The sequence below is a fragment of the Motacilla alba genome, chromosome 3 (genome assembly GCF_015832195.1).
Source record: "Motacilla alba alba isolate MOTALB_02 chromosome 3, Motacilla_alba_V1.0_pri, whole genome shotgun sequence".
In the NCBI taxonomy this organism is placed as follows: domain Eukaryota; kingdom Metazoa; phylum Chordata; class Aves; order Passeriformes; family Motacillidae; genus Motacilla; species Motacilla alba.
Window position 1 is genome coordinate 103,945,522 of NC_052018.1, and position 17,743 is coordinate 103,963,264.

General features: G+C 47.9%; 2 protein-coding genes across 3 annotated transcripts; both read right to left on the reverse strand.

The window, feature by feature from the left end:
* Positions 1–665: 665 nt before the first annotated feature.
* Positions 666–2,125, reverse strand: SMIM26 (small integral membrane protein 26). Its single transcript, XM_038133367.1, has 2 exons — positions 1,948–2,125; positions 666–1,145 (listed from the first exon to the last, which is right to left on the reverse strand). Exons 1-2 carry the CDS (start codon positions 2,069–2,071, stop codon positions 961–963), a joined length of 309 nt encoding a protein of 102 aa, XP_037989295.1. The 5' UTR covers positions 2,072–2,125; the 3' UTR covers positions 666–960.
* A 254-nt stretch (positions 2,126–2,379) lies between these two features.
* On the reverse strand, positions 2,380–16,926 carry SEC23B (SEC23 homolog B, COPII coat complex component). 2 transcript variants are annotated; one of them, XM_038133366.1, is made up of 20 exons: positions 16,759–16,926; positions 14,704–14,940; positions 13,661–13,718; positions 12,984–13,070; positions 12,567–12,803; positions 12,096–12,181; positions 11,506–11,650; positions 10,809–10,967; positions 10,016–10,131; positions 8,951–9,074; positions 8,403–8,483; positions 8,063–8,152; positions 7,692–7,798; positions 7,410–7,563; positions 5,969–6,046; positions 5,510–5,671; positions 5,187–5,273; positions 4,037–4,192; positions 3,168–3,233; positions 2,551–2,640 (listed from the first exon to the last, which is right to left on the reverse strand). In XM_038133366.1, exons 2-20 carry the CDS (start codon positions 14,922–14,924, stop codon positions 2,551–2,553), a joined length of 2,304 nt encoding a protein of 767 aa, XP_037989294.1. In that variant the 5' UTR covers positions 14,925–14,940; positions 16,759–16,926. The 2 variants fall into 2 exon arrangements, with proteins under 2 accessions (XP_037989293.1, XP_037989294.1); XM_038133365.1 differs by lacking the exon at positions 16,759–16,926 and having other exon boundaries at positions 2,380–2,640; positions 14,704–14,933.
* Between the last annotated feature and the right edge of the window lie 817 nt (positions 16,927–17,743).

Consider the following 17,743-nt stretch of genomic DNA (forward strand, 5'->3'; position numbering starts at 1 on the left):
GGTCTGTAGGTGCACGGGCTGGGTGCGGCTTGGGCTGTAAAAGCTCCTACAGAATCAAAGGTATGGGCTGGAAGGGCAGGGACACTTTGCACCAGGCCAGATTGCTCAAGGTCTTATCCAAAACCTGGCCTTGAGCATTTCCACAGCTGGGGCATCCAAACCCTCCCCAGGCAGCCTGTTCCAGTGCCTCACCACTCTCACAGTCAAGAACTTCTTCCGAATACCTAACTTAAAATTCCCCTCTTTTTATTTGTACCACTTCCTCCTTGTCCTATCACCACAGTTCCTGATGAAGACTCCCCTCTCCCTGCAGCATCCCTGCTGGGCCCCCTTCAGCAATTGGAAGGATCTGGAAGCTGAGGTGTGTGGGCAGAGGAGCTGGAGACAGCTTTCCATACAGCAAGATGGGAAACCTCAGATCCCCTTGTGGGACAGGGCAAGATGTGTCCTAAAAAGGCTGTAGGGAGAGCCCCAATAGAAACAGGGAAGGTAATGTCCATAAGGACTAGGGAAAATCCTACAGAACAAACATTCATTCTGGCCACAGAGCTGAGGGACAGTAACCTACAAGGGGACATAGTGTGTGCAAGGATCAGGAAAACCAAGAGCCAGGAGCAGAACATTCCGTAAGTTTTTACCTTAGAGAAACACTTCCACACTTGTAACTCATCTCTCGTGAGCTTTTATTTGAAGGACCATTAAGAACTCCGGTAACCAAGACATTAAACTACATTTCTTCCCATTTACTCGTCGTTCCTGAAGTATCCATTTCAGAGCTGCCCAGCTGAGGAGCCATCCCAGGTACAGCCTGGAGCACCTGGGTTCGTCCTGCTGGGAAAGCGACTTCACACCAGCAGGGCAGAGCTGCTGTTCCAGCAAAGCAAGGGACAGTTTTCCAGCAGCGGTCTGGTGCCAGGCACTGGGATGATGTTCTCAGAGGTCCAGCACAACCTGGACAGCTCACTTTTCAGAAGGAGGGCTGTCATCAGGAACAAAGAATGACACCACACGCCTGAACAGCCGAGTAAGAGGAGGCTGAACCTCTTTGTATGTTATTTCTGTTGTCACTGTCAATCCAAAAGGATATTCCTTAGTGCGTACTTCCTTGCGGGGCCCTTGGTTTGCCTCAGGATCATTTTCATTCTCTAAGGAATAGAAAGGATGGTAAGGAGGGAGGGAAGATAAAAAAGAACACAACAATAAAAATTTTTATCCCTTTATCATGGCAGCCACATGGACATCCAGTATTCTTTATGAATTTCCTTCCATTTTGAGAATCAAATAGCAAAGATCTGTTAACCGCAGCCAGAAAAAGTGATTTACTAGGGTAGAACAGATACCTGCACTGGTACTGACAATTATCAGTACTACAGTAGTAGCAGCTATCCACATCAAAGCTGGCCCAAGCAGCCCAGAGCAAACACCCATTAATTCCACTGTCTGACCACCCTCTCAGTAAAGAAATGCTTCCTAATATCCAGCCTAACCCTCCCGCAGCACAGTTTCGAACCATTCCCACAGCGCAAATAAAAGCAACAGCTTGGGAAGAGCCTAGCGCCCGTACCCATGACTGGAGACACAGCACGAGCTTCTCCCATCAACACGGGATTGATGTCCCCTCAGGAGGGACTGCCGGGGGCGGGCCGGGCGGGCACCCGTGTCACCCAGCCGGCCCGAGCGGAGCCTGCGCTGCGGCAGCCGCACAGCCCCAGGTGCCCCGAGGGGCGGGCGGGCAACCCGGCGTTACCTTCCCCAGCCGGGAAGCGGTGGGACCGGGACTGAGGGGACCCCGGCCATACCCCGGCAGCCAGGAGAGCCCAGAGCCCGCCCGCGGCCCAGCTCTCCCTCACGCAAGCCCCGCCCCGGGCAGGACGCGCGCCGAGCGGGCTCTCCCTCAGCGAAACCTCCCCAGCCCCCGGAGGTGCCCGCAGGCCCCGCTGCCGGTACCGGTGCCGGTGCCGCCTTTCTCCACGCGACCGTAGTAGATGAGGGCGCCCAGCGTGGTCCAGGCGCCCAGCGAGTAGAGCAGCGCGGCCCTGGCGTTCCACACGGCGGCGCGCGCCGCCTTCATGGCCGCCCGCGCGGACGCGTGGGACGCCCCGCCCCCAAAAGGGGCACGCGCGGGGGGCGGGGCATACGCGGGGGGCGGGGCAGAAGGAGCCGAGAGCCGCCCGCGGCACCGACAGCGGGATTTGGGAACAACACCGAGCAGCAGCGCTCCTACCCCGGTTTATTTTTCATTAATACAGCCCCCTGCTTGCTGGGAGACCTCTTGATATCATTAAAAGTTAAGCTAAATCGCTGTTGGCTAAAACACCTTTCAAGTCTAATTACGACGTGCGGAAAATGCAGAGTGAAGAGAATATAGACAAACAGCAATACAAATAAATTAGAAGGGAGAAGTAAAAAACTCTCCCTGAATGTTTATTTCGTGTAACAGTTAAAATCCCTAGTTTAAAAGAGAGAAAAGGAAATGTAAATAAATTGGTCCACTTCTGTCATCAACACGATCCATGTAAATCGTCTGCTCCTGCTGCTCAGTCTGATCAGTCACGATGCACTTGAAACTGCCAGCTTTTTCAGGTGGTCCATGAATACCTGGAGACTCACATCGTCTGTCAGGATTGGGGCTCCTGATTCCTGTAGAAAAAGCAAAGAAATAACAAGCCTAAAATACTGTTGCTAACACAGGGGATGAACTAAAAGCAAATCAAATGTCAGCACTCTGAATCCATTGCCTGCTAAAACCTTTTTCTCCTGCAAAAGCCAGATGCTACTCTTTGGCAACAGCACTGACATTATCCTCTCCTAAAATCTGAACTGCTGCAGGGAAGCCTCTTCTTCCTAAAGCACTGGGAATTTTGCTGCCCAAAGCTCTACACAAACAAGGTAAGCAAAGAGGATAAAAAAGTCTAGTATTCTCAGCTAAACTAGATCTGTATGTATCCATGTGCTAATTCCTTTTTCCAGAATACTGAAAAAGCATGACATCCAGGCTTGAAAACTCCATTCTGATCATCCAGTGCTGCCCACTAATGTAAGGAACCAAAGACAAACGTAACGCTGTTTGTGGCCACTTGGTGAGACACGATGGCCACTGCACACACAAACGTGTCCATGTGTATTTTACAGCATTCCCGAACACGAGCAGCTCCTCCACTGCTTACCTGGCCCCAGGCATAGAGGTTATTGTGGGTCTGAGAAGGATTCACTTTAGACAGGAGGAACCGGGCCTATAAAGACAAAAGAGGAGGAGTTTGGTAAAATGAGAGACCCGTCTGCTCCCTCAGGCTTCATCACACCTTGGATGCATGACCAGCAATGCTCCTCTGCTTTTGCAAGGTACTAAGTTAACTTAAGCAGGTGCCAAGCCCAGAAACCCCTGCTCCACAGACAGCTTGTCTCCCAGGGACACTGAGTGCCCTGCTACAGCAGGCTGTGCTCGCCTGGCAGGGCAGCCCTGATTCCATGGCACAGGAAACACCAGCACTGTTCTTCTCCCCATGCCACATCTGCTCTTCCAAAAAGGGCTCAGTGCAAGACCAGTGTAACAGGGTCACATCAAAAATCAACACCAAATCTTTGGTTTGGAGCATCAGTTCCTGCCTCTTCACTGCTACAAACAAGTACAGCACACTGCAATTCCAGGAAGAGTGAAAATAAGAAAAATTTTATATCCTCATTCAGTGTTTGAGAATGAAGATACAGATGGTCAATCATTCAGCATTACTGTCCTGGCAAGCTAACTATAGACACATAGCCAAATCATTTATTTCCCACCTTTTTACTGGGGAATAAAAACATATTTAAGTTGGCTTTTCCATTTTTTTCCACCCTCAGATTTCATAACCATATCCAGCAAGTGACCAGCCTATTAAAAGACAGAGTTTTAGCAAAAGCTGATCAGAAAATATGCAAACTCTGTACTTTGAAGAGCTAAACTGTATGTGACTACCAGAACCATCCTTTCAGAAAAGCAGAATGAGCCATTTGCTCTAGGCAACAACAGAAAGAGTTCCTCCAGAAATTTCCTTACCTGACTGCCCCCGTGCTCCGTGTGGATGTAACGTGGCATTGGGAATCTGGTCTGCAAGATTTCCTGGGCGTCATCCAGTGGGGCTTGCAGGAGGTGCTTAAAGTTTTCATATTCAGGCATGTCTTGATATCCAGCTTTCTGCCACTGGGCAATAGTCTATTGATGGGACAGGGAGGAAATTAAAATGGAGCAGAGATGTCTACAAGCCTCCCCTTCTTACCCTGCAGAATGCTACATGTGCTTCTGCTTAGGGGCAAACACACACCTTCACTACTGTGCCTACAACACTACTTTCTGTCCCTGAATTCAAGCACGGGCACACCAACACAAAACCTGGCAGTAATTTGTGCAGTGCCAGAGCAGTTTGTTGAAAATCTTCAATATGCTTCAGCCTGTGCCAACACAGAAGTGAAGTGTTTATAAATGACTGACTTTTTGAATCTGACTTGGCCTTACAGTATTTTCAAGGCATCCATTGCATGCACCACATGTCTGCAGCAATTCCTCTACACATACACAGGTCAGACACTCAGCTCTCCCCTTGTCTGAAGTTTACCCAGTTGCTGAGTGTATTGCTCAGCAGCAGAAGACAGAAACCCCTTAAGGTAACTCCAGAAGATTTTTAGAAAGGGACAGTATCTAAGCACTTCCCTCAGTCATGAGAGAAGGAATATAGCAGCAGCTTTCAAAAACATCCAGTATTTAAAAGCAGAAACTGGAAAACTGCCTAACTGATTTCTTGAAGAGCCGCAATACTTAAGTATGAAAACCCTGCAAGCAAAAGTCTGTCACTCCTCTGAAAATACTTGCAACTCTGTTAAAATATATATCATCTTGTAACTCTGCCTTGCTTCATTTCCAGTTTCTCTGGCCTTTTCCACACACGGTAAGGGACCACCTTCATGGCCAAGCTAACACAACAGTTGCTACTCTGTGCAGAACATAACCTTAGTGGTTCCAGTATTATTTTTATTCTGACAGTGGTGGGAATTGTATTCCAACAAGCAGCATGTACATGACACGGTCATTATGCTGTGTAGGCTTTGCAAGAAGTTAGTTTGTTAATATTTCATACCAGCAGCAAAACTGGCTGCACACATGGCAGGAGGGAAGGAGCACAAACAGAGAAAGAGAGTATGTTTCACCATACCTCACCAAGGTAGATAACTATCTGGAAGAAAGTATCCATCAGTAGGATTCTGTCAGGAAGAATACTGCTGCTGTCCAAAAGCACTGGCTGGGGAAAATAAAGAACAAAGTCAGGCACCCCTAAGCTCTCAGATCTCAGGATGCCAGAGAGCAACTCCTATGCCCATCCAAGTGTAATTTGATATGATCTTGAATAAAAGTATCTTGTCCATTAATTTATTTTTTTTCTAATTTACAGGGGCCTTTTGGCTGAAATAGTGTTACTTCAACTGAATACTCCTTATTTTGAGTTGATTGACCTCTTCCTGGAAAACACAGACTCACCTCAGGAGGCCCATGGAAAGAATAAGCATAAAGGATGGGCTGGATCATAATGAGGGACTGGGTCAGATCCTGCCTGGCGAAGTGGTGCCGGTAATAGGAAGACTCATCTGGGCTGTTGTTGAAGACCTGCAGGAACGGGGAGCGCCGCAGGTGGAAGATGAACTGCACCAGAAAGAGGAGCGAGACAAGAAATGTCAGCCAAAGTTGCCAAAACATCTGGACCCAATTCCAGTATTTTTGAACAGCAAATTCTTTGGGAAAAAGTCTGCCCCTAAATAACTCCTCAGACTTATTCTCTTATTGGTCTCTTGCAGTGCTGAACTACAGGACCAGTCCATTACATTAAAAAAGCACCTGTTCCTCCCCTCCTGAATCTGATAAATAGTGCAAGATGTTTTATCATCATTCCCACTCACCCCTGCACACTTTTCCCACGGCTGTAGGAAGTGGTATTCTTACCTGAGGATACAAAGAAAATGATTCTGACAGCCTAAAGGAGTTGGGATCATCTTTGTTGTATTGTCCAAATTTCTGACACTGTTGGAAGCAAAATGGGTACTTTGGTTACCCCTCTCTTTTTTCGATTTTTTTCTTTTTTTTTTTTAATAGAATTTACATTTCTTTTTCTACAGGGTGTTCTTCTACTAATTTTTAAACAATCAAGGCATGAACCCGACAAGAACAAGTATACAGCACTTACAGGCTATTTTTAAGTCAGTGGGTTCTCTGTCTTACTGGAATGAGAATGAAGATTTAATCTATTTTGATATATATATATTCATAAAGTCTAGATTTGAAATCATCCAAGAATGAAAGAAACGGTGCCTCTACAGCACTACCCTTTTTTTTTTCCATTAATTCAGGGCTATTACACCTAAACTCTTCAGTACCCTATGGAACACTTTTTGCAGAACAGCAGATCAGTACTTCACCATTTCACTGAAAATAAGTATCAGTGGTTTTAGAAATTAAACTCTAAATGATCCCACAGTCATTACAGCAAACAGTTTGCCCCTGTTTGTGCTTGTGCTCCAATCTCTGTTTGATTTGCCCTGGTTTTGTAGGGTCTGGTGTGCCATATTGTGTTAGTACCAACCCCAACATGGGTGTTTGGACAAGACCAGCACTGATTTAGACAATATGGGCTTGTGAAATTCAAAGCAAGAGACAGTAGGAGGCTGCAGAATTAGTTCAGATTGCTATCCTGAACTTGCCCACATCTGAATGCTGTGTCCAGCTTTGGGCTCTCCAGTGCAAGACAAACATGGATATACTGGTCTAGCAGAGGCCACCAAGTTAGTCAAGGGCTGGAGCATCTTATGAAGAAAATGAAGCTGAAGAAGCTGGGTTTGTTCAGCCTGGTGAAGAGTGAGATCAGGGAGTCAACTTGCTGTCTACCTGACTGGTAACTGGGGAAATGGAAATTCTGATTGAGAGACAGAGACAGGGAAGAGAAAAAAAAAAAAAGAAAAAGAAAAAAAAAAAAAAAAAAAAAAAAACACACTGACTGTGACCCGACATTGGAACAGGCTGTCAAGAGAAGCATAAGAAATCCCACCTTTGGAGATCTTCAAAACACAACTGAACAAGACTTGGAGCAAGCTGCTCTAACTTCAAAGCTGGTCCTACTTTAAGCAGGAGGGTTGAACCAGTGGCCATCGCACCTGCATTATTCTGTGTTTCACTATCCCTTATTCAATCCCTTTCAGCATGACAGGACGTTCACCTATCCCATCCTAAATCTGCTGATCACACTGGGTTCTGAGTTACTCCATGCTACAGCTATGTGACCATGATCCGAGCACAAACAAAGGAAGGCAATCTGAAAAAAGATTGCTGTTGTCTCTTCCATTTTCACTGAAATCAAGAATGCCCCCAAGCTCAGCGTGTTGGGTCTTACCAGCCTGATGAGCTGCCTGTCCAGCCAACGCAGAACATCAGGTCCCTCCTCAGACTCAGCCCTGTACACTCCCAGCCGTGCCATGAGCACGGCAGCTGCCTCCTGGTCAAACGCGGCCTCGATGTGCTGGAGCTGAGTCTGTGCATCTGCCCAGCTGCAGGGCGAGCAAAGGGTTAATGCCACGTGCATCCATGTGTGCCAATGCATGCAGCAAAAAGCCAGGAATCCCAGCACAGATGGAGCTGCTGCCAGTCTGCCAGAGCACTGGCAGGGGGTACTCACTTTCTGGCTATGGTGGTGACGCGAATGCGCTTCTGGGTGCTGGAGTGTTGATACTGGGTGACAAACTGCACTGCCCCTCTGCCTCCCTGAGGGATGGGTGCATTGTGCTGCAAATCAAACAAGGGCACACTTCAAAACATAATGCCTTTCCCAGAATTCTTCCCAGCTGTAAAAAGCCCCCACAGCACATAAAAGAAAGAGACACGTGCAAAAAAAATTCTGAAATTATTTCCTCATCACAGAACACTTGGCTGCTTTGCAACCATCCACCTGCAACACAGGGGGTGCCATGGCATTTTCTAGACCTGTAACAAGTAGTTTGATGAGTAAAAAAGATGACTAAAACAAAAAAAAAAAAAAACAGGACTGACCTGATTTACCACTTCAAAGTAAATGGCCAGAGTTGTACTGGGATCCAGACTACAGATTTTCCATTGAGATGTCCCTCCAATTCCAAGTTCCTGCACAGAATCAAAAAGAAAGCAGCAATTTTCCTCTAGCAGCAGGAAAGGCAAGCTTATGTTAAATTCTGATCAGAGGTACAAGTAATGGCAGGCCTTTAGGAAGCAAGAATTTAGTCTAAGAAAGGCTGTAATTTCCTAGGGATGTTTCCTGGAAAACTGACATTCTGGTTCAATTGTAGGTCTAAACAGAAACTTTGCATTGTATATTTACTTCTTTACTGAAGATTTTTCCATGTCAGAAACTTACATTTTCAGACACACATGGCCCTTTAGCATTCAGGGATATGCATGGTCCAATGGCTCCTGCAATTTTCAGCTCCCTGGAGGTCTTGAACAAGGTAAAAAAAAAAAAAAGTTTGTTTTTTTTTCATGAAGTCAGTCAAATACAATACACACAGTCTAAATTAGTTGCTCAGCTTTAATGAGATGGTATTTTCCCAGACCATCCACTGCTACAATTAGTGAATCTGCAGAACCACATTTTAATAATGAAGACATATTTATAGGGATGAAACAGTATGAAATGTTCCTTGTTGAGTGAGGAGAGGCTGCTTTAAATAAAACAAAAACAAACCAAACAAACAAAACAAAAAATCCATGCAATAACAACAACAAAATTACTAAGCTTCCAAATAAATATCCCTCCAGTAGAGTGCTGCTTCTCCCAAAGAAGCACTACATCTGACCTCCAACATGTAGACACTCCTACACCCCAGACATCCCAGAGACTTAAACTGACTTTTTAATCAACAGCACTTGTATTTCCCCATTACTGCAATCAAACTCATCTCTCACCTTCACATCCAGATTTGCACCAAAAGCCATCCGAAATTCCCCATTGTAGCCTTTGCTAAATACCCTCTGGAAGGTCTGCTTGAAGAGAGAAGTGTTGAAGGAGTCTCCCATCACCATGTGTCCTCTAGGAAAGAAAAAAACAAGGGAACTGAAGCAGTTGGGAACTAGAAGCACAAAAGATACATCCCTGAACCCGCGACACGTGCAAACACATGCAGTTATCCCTTTAGAGCATGCCTTTCCATAGGCAGGATCATACCAGGGAGTGCAGATTCATGGGTGCCTCCTACAAAGCCACAGGGGTTAGTGCTCCACGTTTGTCAGTGTCCTTTCTCAACTCTGTTTCTTGCCATTGCTTCAGCTGCCTTCATAACGTTTGTGTTTCAACCCTGGAAAGCTCTTTGCTCAGCCTGTTTTCCCTGAGCAGGGCTGGAACCACCCACAGCACACCAGGGGTGGCTGCACCACTGAAGCACAGGGAAGGTGCTGGGCCTCCTTTAAGTGCACTGGCAAACCCAGGCCTGACCAGATGCAGCTCAGTAACACATCCACAGGATCAAACAGTCTCTCTTCTCCTTGCTGAGCACTGAGGGCTTATTTACAAACATCTTGCACTTGCAGTAAGACATGCCAAGTCCCCAAAAGGCCTGGGTTAGCACACAGCCTTCCTCACAGAGATCATTTCTAGCAGTATGGGACAGAGACCTTTACCCCTTAAGACATGTCACTTAAAACTGGGCCCAGAGAAGTCAAGAATCCCTGGAGAAAGCATAAGCGAGCTGTTAAGCAGAGAAAATCTGGCCCACACAAGGAAAGCTTCTACCCACCATTGAGTTTTCTAACAGCAGTGCTAATTCACATGCTGCTTTGAGACTCCAGAAATGTGGACTGGGATCAGGTGAGGCTTGCCATATTATTCCTGGCAAATTCAAACCACAGTTTAGAACAGAACAATAAAAACCCTTCTGCCTTGACAGCACTAATTGCCTGCTGAACTATTCTCCCCATCCAAAAAAACCCCCAAAAAGCAGGTGCCAGCTGAGTGCCGCCCTGCTGTGAACATACCCAGTGAGGTTTGCACAGCACTTCATCTCCAGCAGCCCTGTCTGGTCCAGGGCACAGGCGTAGATGTCGATGCAGTGCCCGTTGGCCGCAGAGCGGTTGGCCAGAGTCTCGTAGTGCTGGGAACACACACCCGGGGGTTAGGAGGCTGCAATGTGCAATTTCTGCTGCTTCCCACCTCAGGCCAACACAAGGTACAGATGGGGCAATCGCCAGAGCTGTGGTAGCTAAAGAGATGTTGGCAGCAGCACACTGCTCCCTTCTAGCAAGAGGGATGCATTTGGATGAGCCTGAGTTTACTGTCTCAAATATAAACAGTGAATAAATGACAAGGGATCATCTACTCTGTGATGACTTGCTGGGAACCCAAAGATAGTTAAGAGAACAGGTGTCATCCTGCTTTCTCTAAGCTGACAGGCACATTTCATATCTGACATTTTTTCTATTTTAATGGTTGTTTTACATGTCAAGAAGACAAAGGAGGCTTTCTGGAAATAACCAGCTCTTGGGAGATTTGTTCCTCTCCAGGAGGAGATACAATGATGCGGATGAACAAGCTCTCCACCCATCATCAGCTAAGAAACAACAGTGAAGCACTTTCTTCTCTGAGAAGGCACAAGACCACGATAGAGAATTAACGAGGAGGAAGCTTTTTTACTCTTCCCTTAACCATCCTCATCATTTAGCATACACAAAGACTCAGATTATTTCAAGGACAACCATGCAACCCACATAGTGTTCTGACACAACACTCAGTTTCAGCTTTTAAACACACTCATCAAGCCCTGGTACCTACTTTGGTGGCCTTCTTCATGAACCTTGCATTATCCTTCTCTATGTCATGCCAGGAACGGATGGGTGTTTTCAGTTCATCTCCCACCACCATGCCTGGCCCTTGTGTTGGTGGCCCGCCTGTGAACAGCATTATTCTGGCCCCTGTGTTTGGAAATGTGCCCTAAAATAAAAACAAAGACTTATATCAGAGAGGGGGAGGAGGGGGGAAAAAAAAGGCAACAATGATTAAATAGCAACAATGCTTTCTTTAGAGAAGGGTCTGCACATGCTCCTGCAATGTCAGTGGTGACGTGTCCCTGCTAGAGGCTACCTCGATAGTGATGCACTTCCTGAGTCACAGCACTCAGATAAAGTTTAAACTCAAACCATATCAAGCTTCATGTCTTCAAAACAGGAAGCAGGCAGTTTCTGTTCTCTTTACTTTTACCTTAGATAATACTTAGATAAATCCAGTGCATAGTATCACCTCTTGTGTGACAACACACACAAGAAGCAGAGACCTTTAAACACCTGCAAATTTCACCATTTAGATGGAACCTTCCAGCCCACCTACATCAGCTGGTGCTAGCACAGCTCAAATGTCAGTAGAGACAAATTGCACCTCTGCACCCCACTGTAACCCAGCTGCACTCATCTCAGCAAGCATGGCCATGTGCTTACTTTGGCCTGCTCATCTCAAACAACAGCATTAGAAGTACCTCCAATAAGCCAACTGCAATTGAAAGAGCCACTCCAGTAGAACGCAAGGGTCTCTTTCCCTGGGTCACTGGCCATGGGTCCCTCTGCAGCTCTCCGAGCAGATCTGTTAAATTCATGTCAATCTTGTGCACAGGCTGTAGGAACCTGCAAAAAGTCAAACACAGTGTATTCCTGCTTCTGAGTCTGGAGAAGGAAAAAAACCTGCCTCTTTGTTCCTGGCACACATAAATTGCACTGAGACAATAATCAGAAGTAAAGAGACATGCAGCAGGTTGTCTTCTCACATGCAAACTTTCCAAGATAACAAGCCTGAGCAAAATAAAAAATTTGATCAAAGCAAGATATCAGGAACTGACAAGAAGGCAAAGTCACATAAAGAACAGGAAAGAAGTTCAAAGGTGAACTACCACTGAAAAAGAGAAGCTGAGAAAGAGAAAACTGTGTTCAATGGAGGTAAATAACTGTGACAAGACAATACCATTTAAATCTTCTTTCCCCTCCTGGGAAACCCAGGGTTAGAAGCATGACCTGCGGGTATAAAGGGGCACGAAACATCTGCCCTGCTGTGTGCTGTGCAGGTGAAGCTTACCTGCTGGAAATAACAGGCTGCTCTGGAGTTTGAAGAGGTCTTCCCTGTTGCATGGGGACTGCTGGCCTCGAAAGCCCAAGCATATCCTAAGAACAGTAAAGAGGAGGCAGAGATGTACTATTCAAACACTAAACATATTACTTGTATTATTATTTAATATACCCTGAGACCTGCAATACTGCAGCATTAAATATACTTAAATCTGTAAAACTATTCATGTTTGTACTGCCATTAGGAATGGATCACGGGTCCATTATGTGAGATACACAACCTCAATTCCGAACAAGCTTCCAAGACATTTACAAAGGCAAAAAGACAGGACAGATACTGGGAGGGCAACAGGCTCAGAGTTGAGAGCACCAAGCCCTCCTTTCTCCCAGAGAAGCCCTGTGCTTGAGAGCCCAATAGAGCTGAGAGGTACAAGCCCCTGGCCTGAGGGAAGGCAGAGCAGCCAGGGATGGCAGAGCACACCTGGATTTGCTTGGCTGTCAGGTCCTTGGTGCCCCGGAACACGTAGCTCTTGGAAATCCCTTCACAGCTCAGCTCATGAACCTGGACCATGCGGCCAAAAGTGATGAGACCCACCAGGGCATCGGGAGGCAGCAGGCTCAGGGACATCTGCAGGGACTCCTTCAGGGCCTGCAAATCCTCCTCTTCCAAGCACGTGTCCACAACATACAGGAAGATCAACGGTGTCTGCGGACCTCGCTGACGTGGGAAGAAATGACATTTTATAAAGCCTCCAGACAAGGAATAAAATGAGCCCCTTCTTAAGCACCTTGCAGACATGGTATCTATTTGCATTATCCTAAGAAAATTTTACACATATATCATTTGTCACAAACAAGACAATTCTGGGAGCTCCAAACTTGCCTGTGGTTCATTTACCTGCACAATGTATTCAATTGTTGAAAACTGAGGCATCAGCTCTGCTGGCTGATTGACTTCAGAAATGCCAGCATATGCTGGGGGGAACTGAAAAATAGAACAAAAAATTAGGACAAGGAAGTTGCAGGACAAAAATGTAGGGCTCTCCTCTGCAGCACAGAGCCTGCCCGCTGATGATGTGGTTATTCAACTTTTGATTTACTGCCACTGCACCAATCTGATTAATTCATTGCAAGAAACCCACAGTGCTTTTCCTAAGCACAGCCAAGTGGCCAGCAGGATGGGCAGCTGCTCAGTCCAGTGTAAATAAAAGGTAAGGCTACAGCAGCAACAATGTAATAGTTGAAATTCTTTTAGCCAGAGTTTCTGAGGGCAAAAGTCTACTCAAATCTAACGAATTCCATAATCTGCAGGAATAGTAAGTATCAGATGCAAAAAACACACTGGGACACATGGAACAAAATAGCATTTTTATCTCCTTACTATGCTCTGCATGCCAGTAAAATCACTGACAATAAAATCACTGTCAGATAAAGCAGATTGTACGCTTGACTGGGTTCAGCAAGAGAAGAAGGCCAAGGAAAAGGATCTAGAGAAGCACAATTTATGTTTAATGTCCAGGGAAGGCCATCAATAAAGCGCTCACTGAAAAGGTGGAAGTGCTTTTTCCAGCTTACCTGGTTTCTCTGAAAACAGAAGTTACAAGCCCAAAGCTTGGCCCGATAGTCAACTTGGCTGCAAGGGAAAGGTGAGGCATTGGTGTGACTTCAGGAACAATTTCACAGCAATTAATTCATTAATCCCTGCTGGTTCACAACACTGAGGAAGAAACAGACACTCCAGCTTGAACAGCAAGTGTTTTAGGGATTCAGACTCTGGTTCTATTACTAGGAAGTTCATTAGCTAATCCAGCCCTGCCGTTTCCAGGCTTGTCAGCATGAGGGACCACTGACAGCTCTCTGAAGCTCAACCCCTGGCAGACACAGACTTGCGTCTAATAATTCTTTCACTACAGTTAGGCTCATCTCATGTCTTATTGTTTGTGCAGCTGCAGCACACAAGTGCTCCAGTCTCAGAGCAGCAGGAGCCATCCACCCAGATCTTGTGCAAACACAGAACAAACAGGCTGTTCCCTGTCCCACAGAGTTTACTCTCCTCAGCCCAGTACAACATCCTGCTAGTACAGGATGCCTTGCCACGTTCTCATTTCATGGCTTTGATCTCGTTTCATGTCCTCTTGCTGACATTCCCTGCTTTTTCTCAGCCCAACACCATGCTCCAAGTATGCATGATCATCACATGATTTTGGGACCAAGATATTCTCCTAAAATCACTTCATTATGCTCATACTGGAACTAACCTACAAGCAGCAGGATGTGTAGGAATCAGGAAAACAAGTGATCACAATCCTGAGCACAATATCAGTATAATGGGTGTCTTTGTCTATTATGAGTTTCCTCATTCACCATGAAATTCTCTGGGATGCTGAGAGGACTCTGCTTTAACAGCCTCCCCCAAAGATCCTCTTGTGTCCTCCTGCTCTTGACACCTCTAGTAACAGGCAGGTTGATGTATGGATTTTAACAAGCCCACCACATCAAAACAAAAGAGGCTGTCAGGCATAGGGCAGAGAAAAAGGGGTATAAGGAAGTAGTGAAGTTCAGATGAAAATTAGGTACTATCCAGCCCCTTCCAACATCCCCAGCCGAGCAATTCCTACCAGAGTGGATTGAGCACAGCTTTGCAGGTCGGCCTGCTGCAAAGCACTGGCTCATACTGCACGGGGGGCAGGTCCAGACGCTCCTTCAGCGGGGTCAGGAGACAGGCCAGAGGCACAACCATCCTGGTGGCCTCCAGCCTGCTGGAAGGCCACACATTCCAGCTGAAGCGCACTCCGTCGCGCTCCTCGTTCTGCTGGATGAACTCCAGGTACGTGGCCATGGTCCCGCAGAAGCTCCTGAGGGACACAAGAAGGCACGTTCGGGCAGCAGCCACTTGTGTGGGCAACAGGCCTGCAAAGGAGCTCAGCAGATCAACTACAGGTGGGGGCACAAGACACTGCAGGACAAAGCCTGCACACTACAATGAATTAATCCCATTATCAACTAAACCATGTGACTCCGCTAATCTCTTCTGTCCGGTGCTCCCATCAACATTACAGCCAATTAAAACCAAATCCAACAAAGAAACAAGGAAAGCCAACACTCAAAGTCAGAATGCAGGAGGTTGTTTGTTTGTTGGGGTTTTTTTCCCTTATGATTCACATTTAACATCTCAAAATCCAATCAGCCTCATGCTGGCCTCAAGGCAATCCTGCCTGACTGGGTCAGTAAAGGAAAACAGGCCAGATTTGCAACACATCCTGGAGCCCTCAGCTGAAACGTTGCAGGGAGAAAAGGAGGCCAAGTCTGACACCAAACCTGTCACAAATGTCACCAAGCTGCCAGCCTGACCTGCTTACAAAGGGAAGGGAGTACATGACAAAATATCAAAAAAGGTCTTTTGGACACCCACTCTGCATGGCATCATTGTCCCACTGTAAGGAAGGAACTGAGAGTCCAGAAGACTTCAGAAAACATCAAGGAGGAATATCCCCAACACAGCCGAGGAGTCATTCTCTGTGTTGTCTTACTAAACTCTCCAAAATAAGGCACAAACAAGAGCTTCCAGGCCATCACTACTTTTGATTTCTCTGAGAAAGGCAAGGACAAGCTTATCAAAAAACTTGCTTGTCAAATCCAGACCACAAAAACCACACAGCACTAGCAGCAACTCACAGAGCCAAAAGCAGCAGCTCCACAATCTCCTTCAGACAAGGAAACTCAGAGGTTCACCTACAGCTGCAGATGCTCTAGGATTACCTTACTCCTGGTCCTCACTGCAGATGGGATATTCAGGAGGGCCACACACATGAGAAATCAGAAGCAACACCTCCCCTCAGAGGAGGGTAAGTTTTGGTGTAACGTTTTCCTACAGAACTCCAAATTCACTGACATTTTCCTCTTCCTTGCTATTAAGGATGTAAATCAGGTTTAGGCAGAACTGCCCCATGTTTCCACCCCCATCACTGGATGGACAAACAGCAAGGTTCCCAACACATCCCCACCACAAACAGGTCTGTCAAGGTGAAAGTCAGAGCTGAGTCTGCCTGCAAACAATCCCGCACATCAGAACAGCAATACAAACATTTGACATCTCAGGTATGCAGCACAGCCACAGGGCAAATTTATTCCATGTTTCTCCAAATGTAGCCCGGCATCACTTCCCTGCCCCAGGCAGAGCCCCGACTGCCATGCTGGGTTTGCCATGGGCTGTGGGGCCAGGACAGTGGGAGGACAGGTGTAATGGCCCAGCTGCTGTGCTTGGCATGGCTGTAGGGGACACCACAGATCCCCAGTGCAGCCACAGGTGCCACCTCCGCCCTCCAGACCACTGATCCCCGCCACGGCCACCGGGCAAAGCATTGCTGACCCTCCACAGGGGACACGCCTGACCCCAGCCCTGCCCTGGGGGACACTGCTGACCCCCACGACAGCACCGCGCCAGGGGACACCACTGACCACGCTCCACACTCCTTCAGGGGACACCGCTGACCGCCCCCTGCACTCCCTCCCGCAGGGGACACCACTGGCCCCCCTCACAGGGGACCACCCCTTCCCCCTCACAGGGGCCGTCACTGACCGCCTGACACCGCCTGTGTCCCTCAGGGGACACAGACCCCCCCATCCCCGTTCCCGTTCCCATTCCCATCCCCTCGGAGCCCCGCCGCTCCCACCTGCCCGCGCCGCTCGCGCCGCTCCCTCCCGGCACGCCCCGCGCGCCCGGCAAGGCCAGCTCAGCGGTGCGCGCTGCCCGCGGCCAAGATGGCGGCGGCGGCGGCGGCGGCACACCCGCCCCGCGCCCGCTGAGGCTCCGCCGCCATCTTGGCTGAGGGCACGCCACACCGCCCCGCAGAAGGAGGGGAGAGGCGTGCCCCTACCGAACGTGGCTGGGCGACAGGCAGGGAGCTCGTCTTGGCTAAAGGCGGCAAGTTCTGCCTTGGAATGGCGACGGACGGGGTGTCCCCGCTAAGTGTGGGATGCGGTGCCGTGTCCATCCCCTGGCACGGCGTGAGGGAAGCAGCTCTGCCCTCAAGGGGCTCGGCTGCTCGGGAGCGTGCTGTCGTGGTCAGCGGGGAGCAGAGAACTTCCTGCGAAGGGGTTAAGAGCACTCCACTCATAACACCCAGACATTTTTTAATAAAATAAACTGCGAGCCCTACACAGTCTCACCCTTGTCTCAGTTCCCGTCTCCTCTCTCGGGCCGAGGTTTCCATCCCCGGGCGTGCTGGGTCAGCGACACACGCTGGGCAAAGTCATGAGGCCATTCCATTCCAGCAGCAAGGCAGGGACAATCCACCGGCTTTTCCTCCAGCTCTGTTCCCTGGCTGAGCTTTATCTGCTCGAGGCCACAGTGGCTCACCATTCTGCAAGGAAATCTGTACCCCAGCCGACTGGGGAGACCCCTGCAGTGCCCTGACCCTCTGAGAGGAGAGGTCCAGGGATGGACACAATTTTCAGGGAGCCTGTGGATATGAGGTAGAGGTTTGGCACATCTGACTTGCCCCAGGAATTTGTCTCTGCCTTGAAATTAGGCAAATATGTGTCCCTCTTCCATTGCTTCCATCTTGTGTTGCTTCCCAGACTCTCTTCCAAAGGCAAGGAGGCCTTTTCCTGATGAGACCAAGACAGGAATCCTCCCCTGCAGCTTTGTGTGATGCT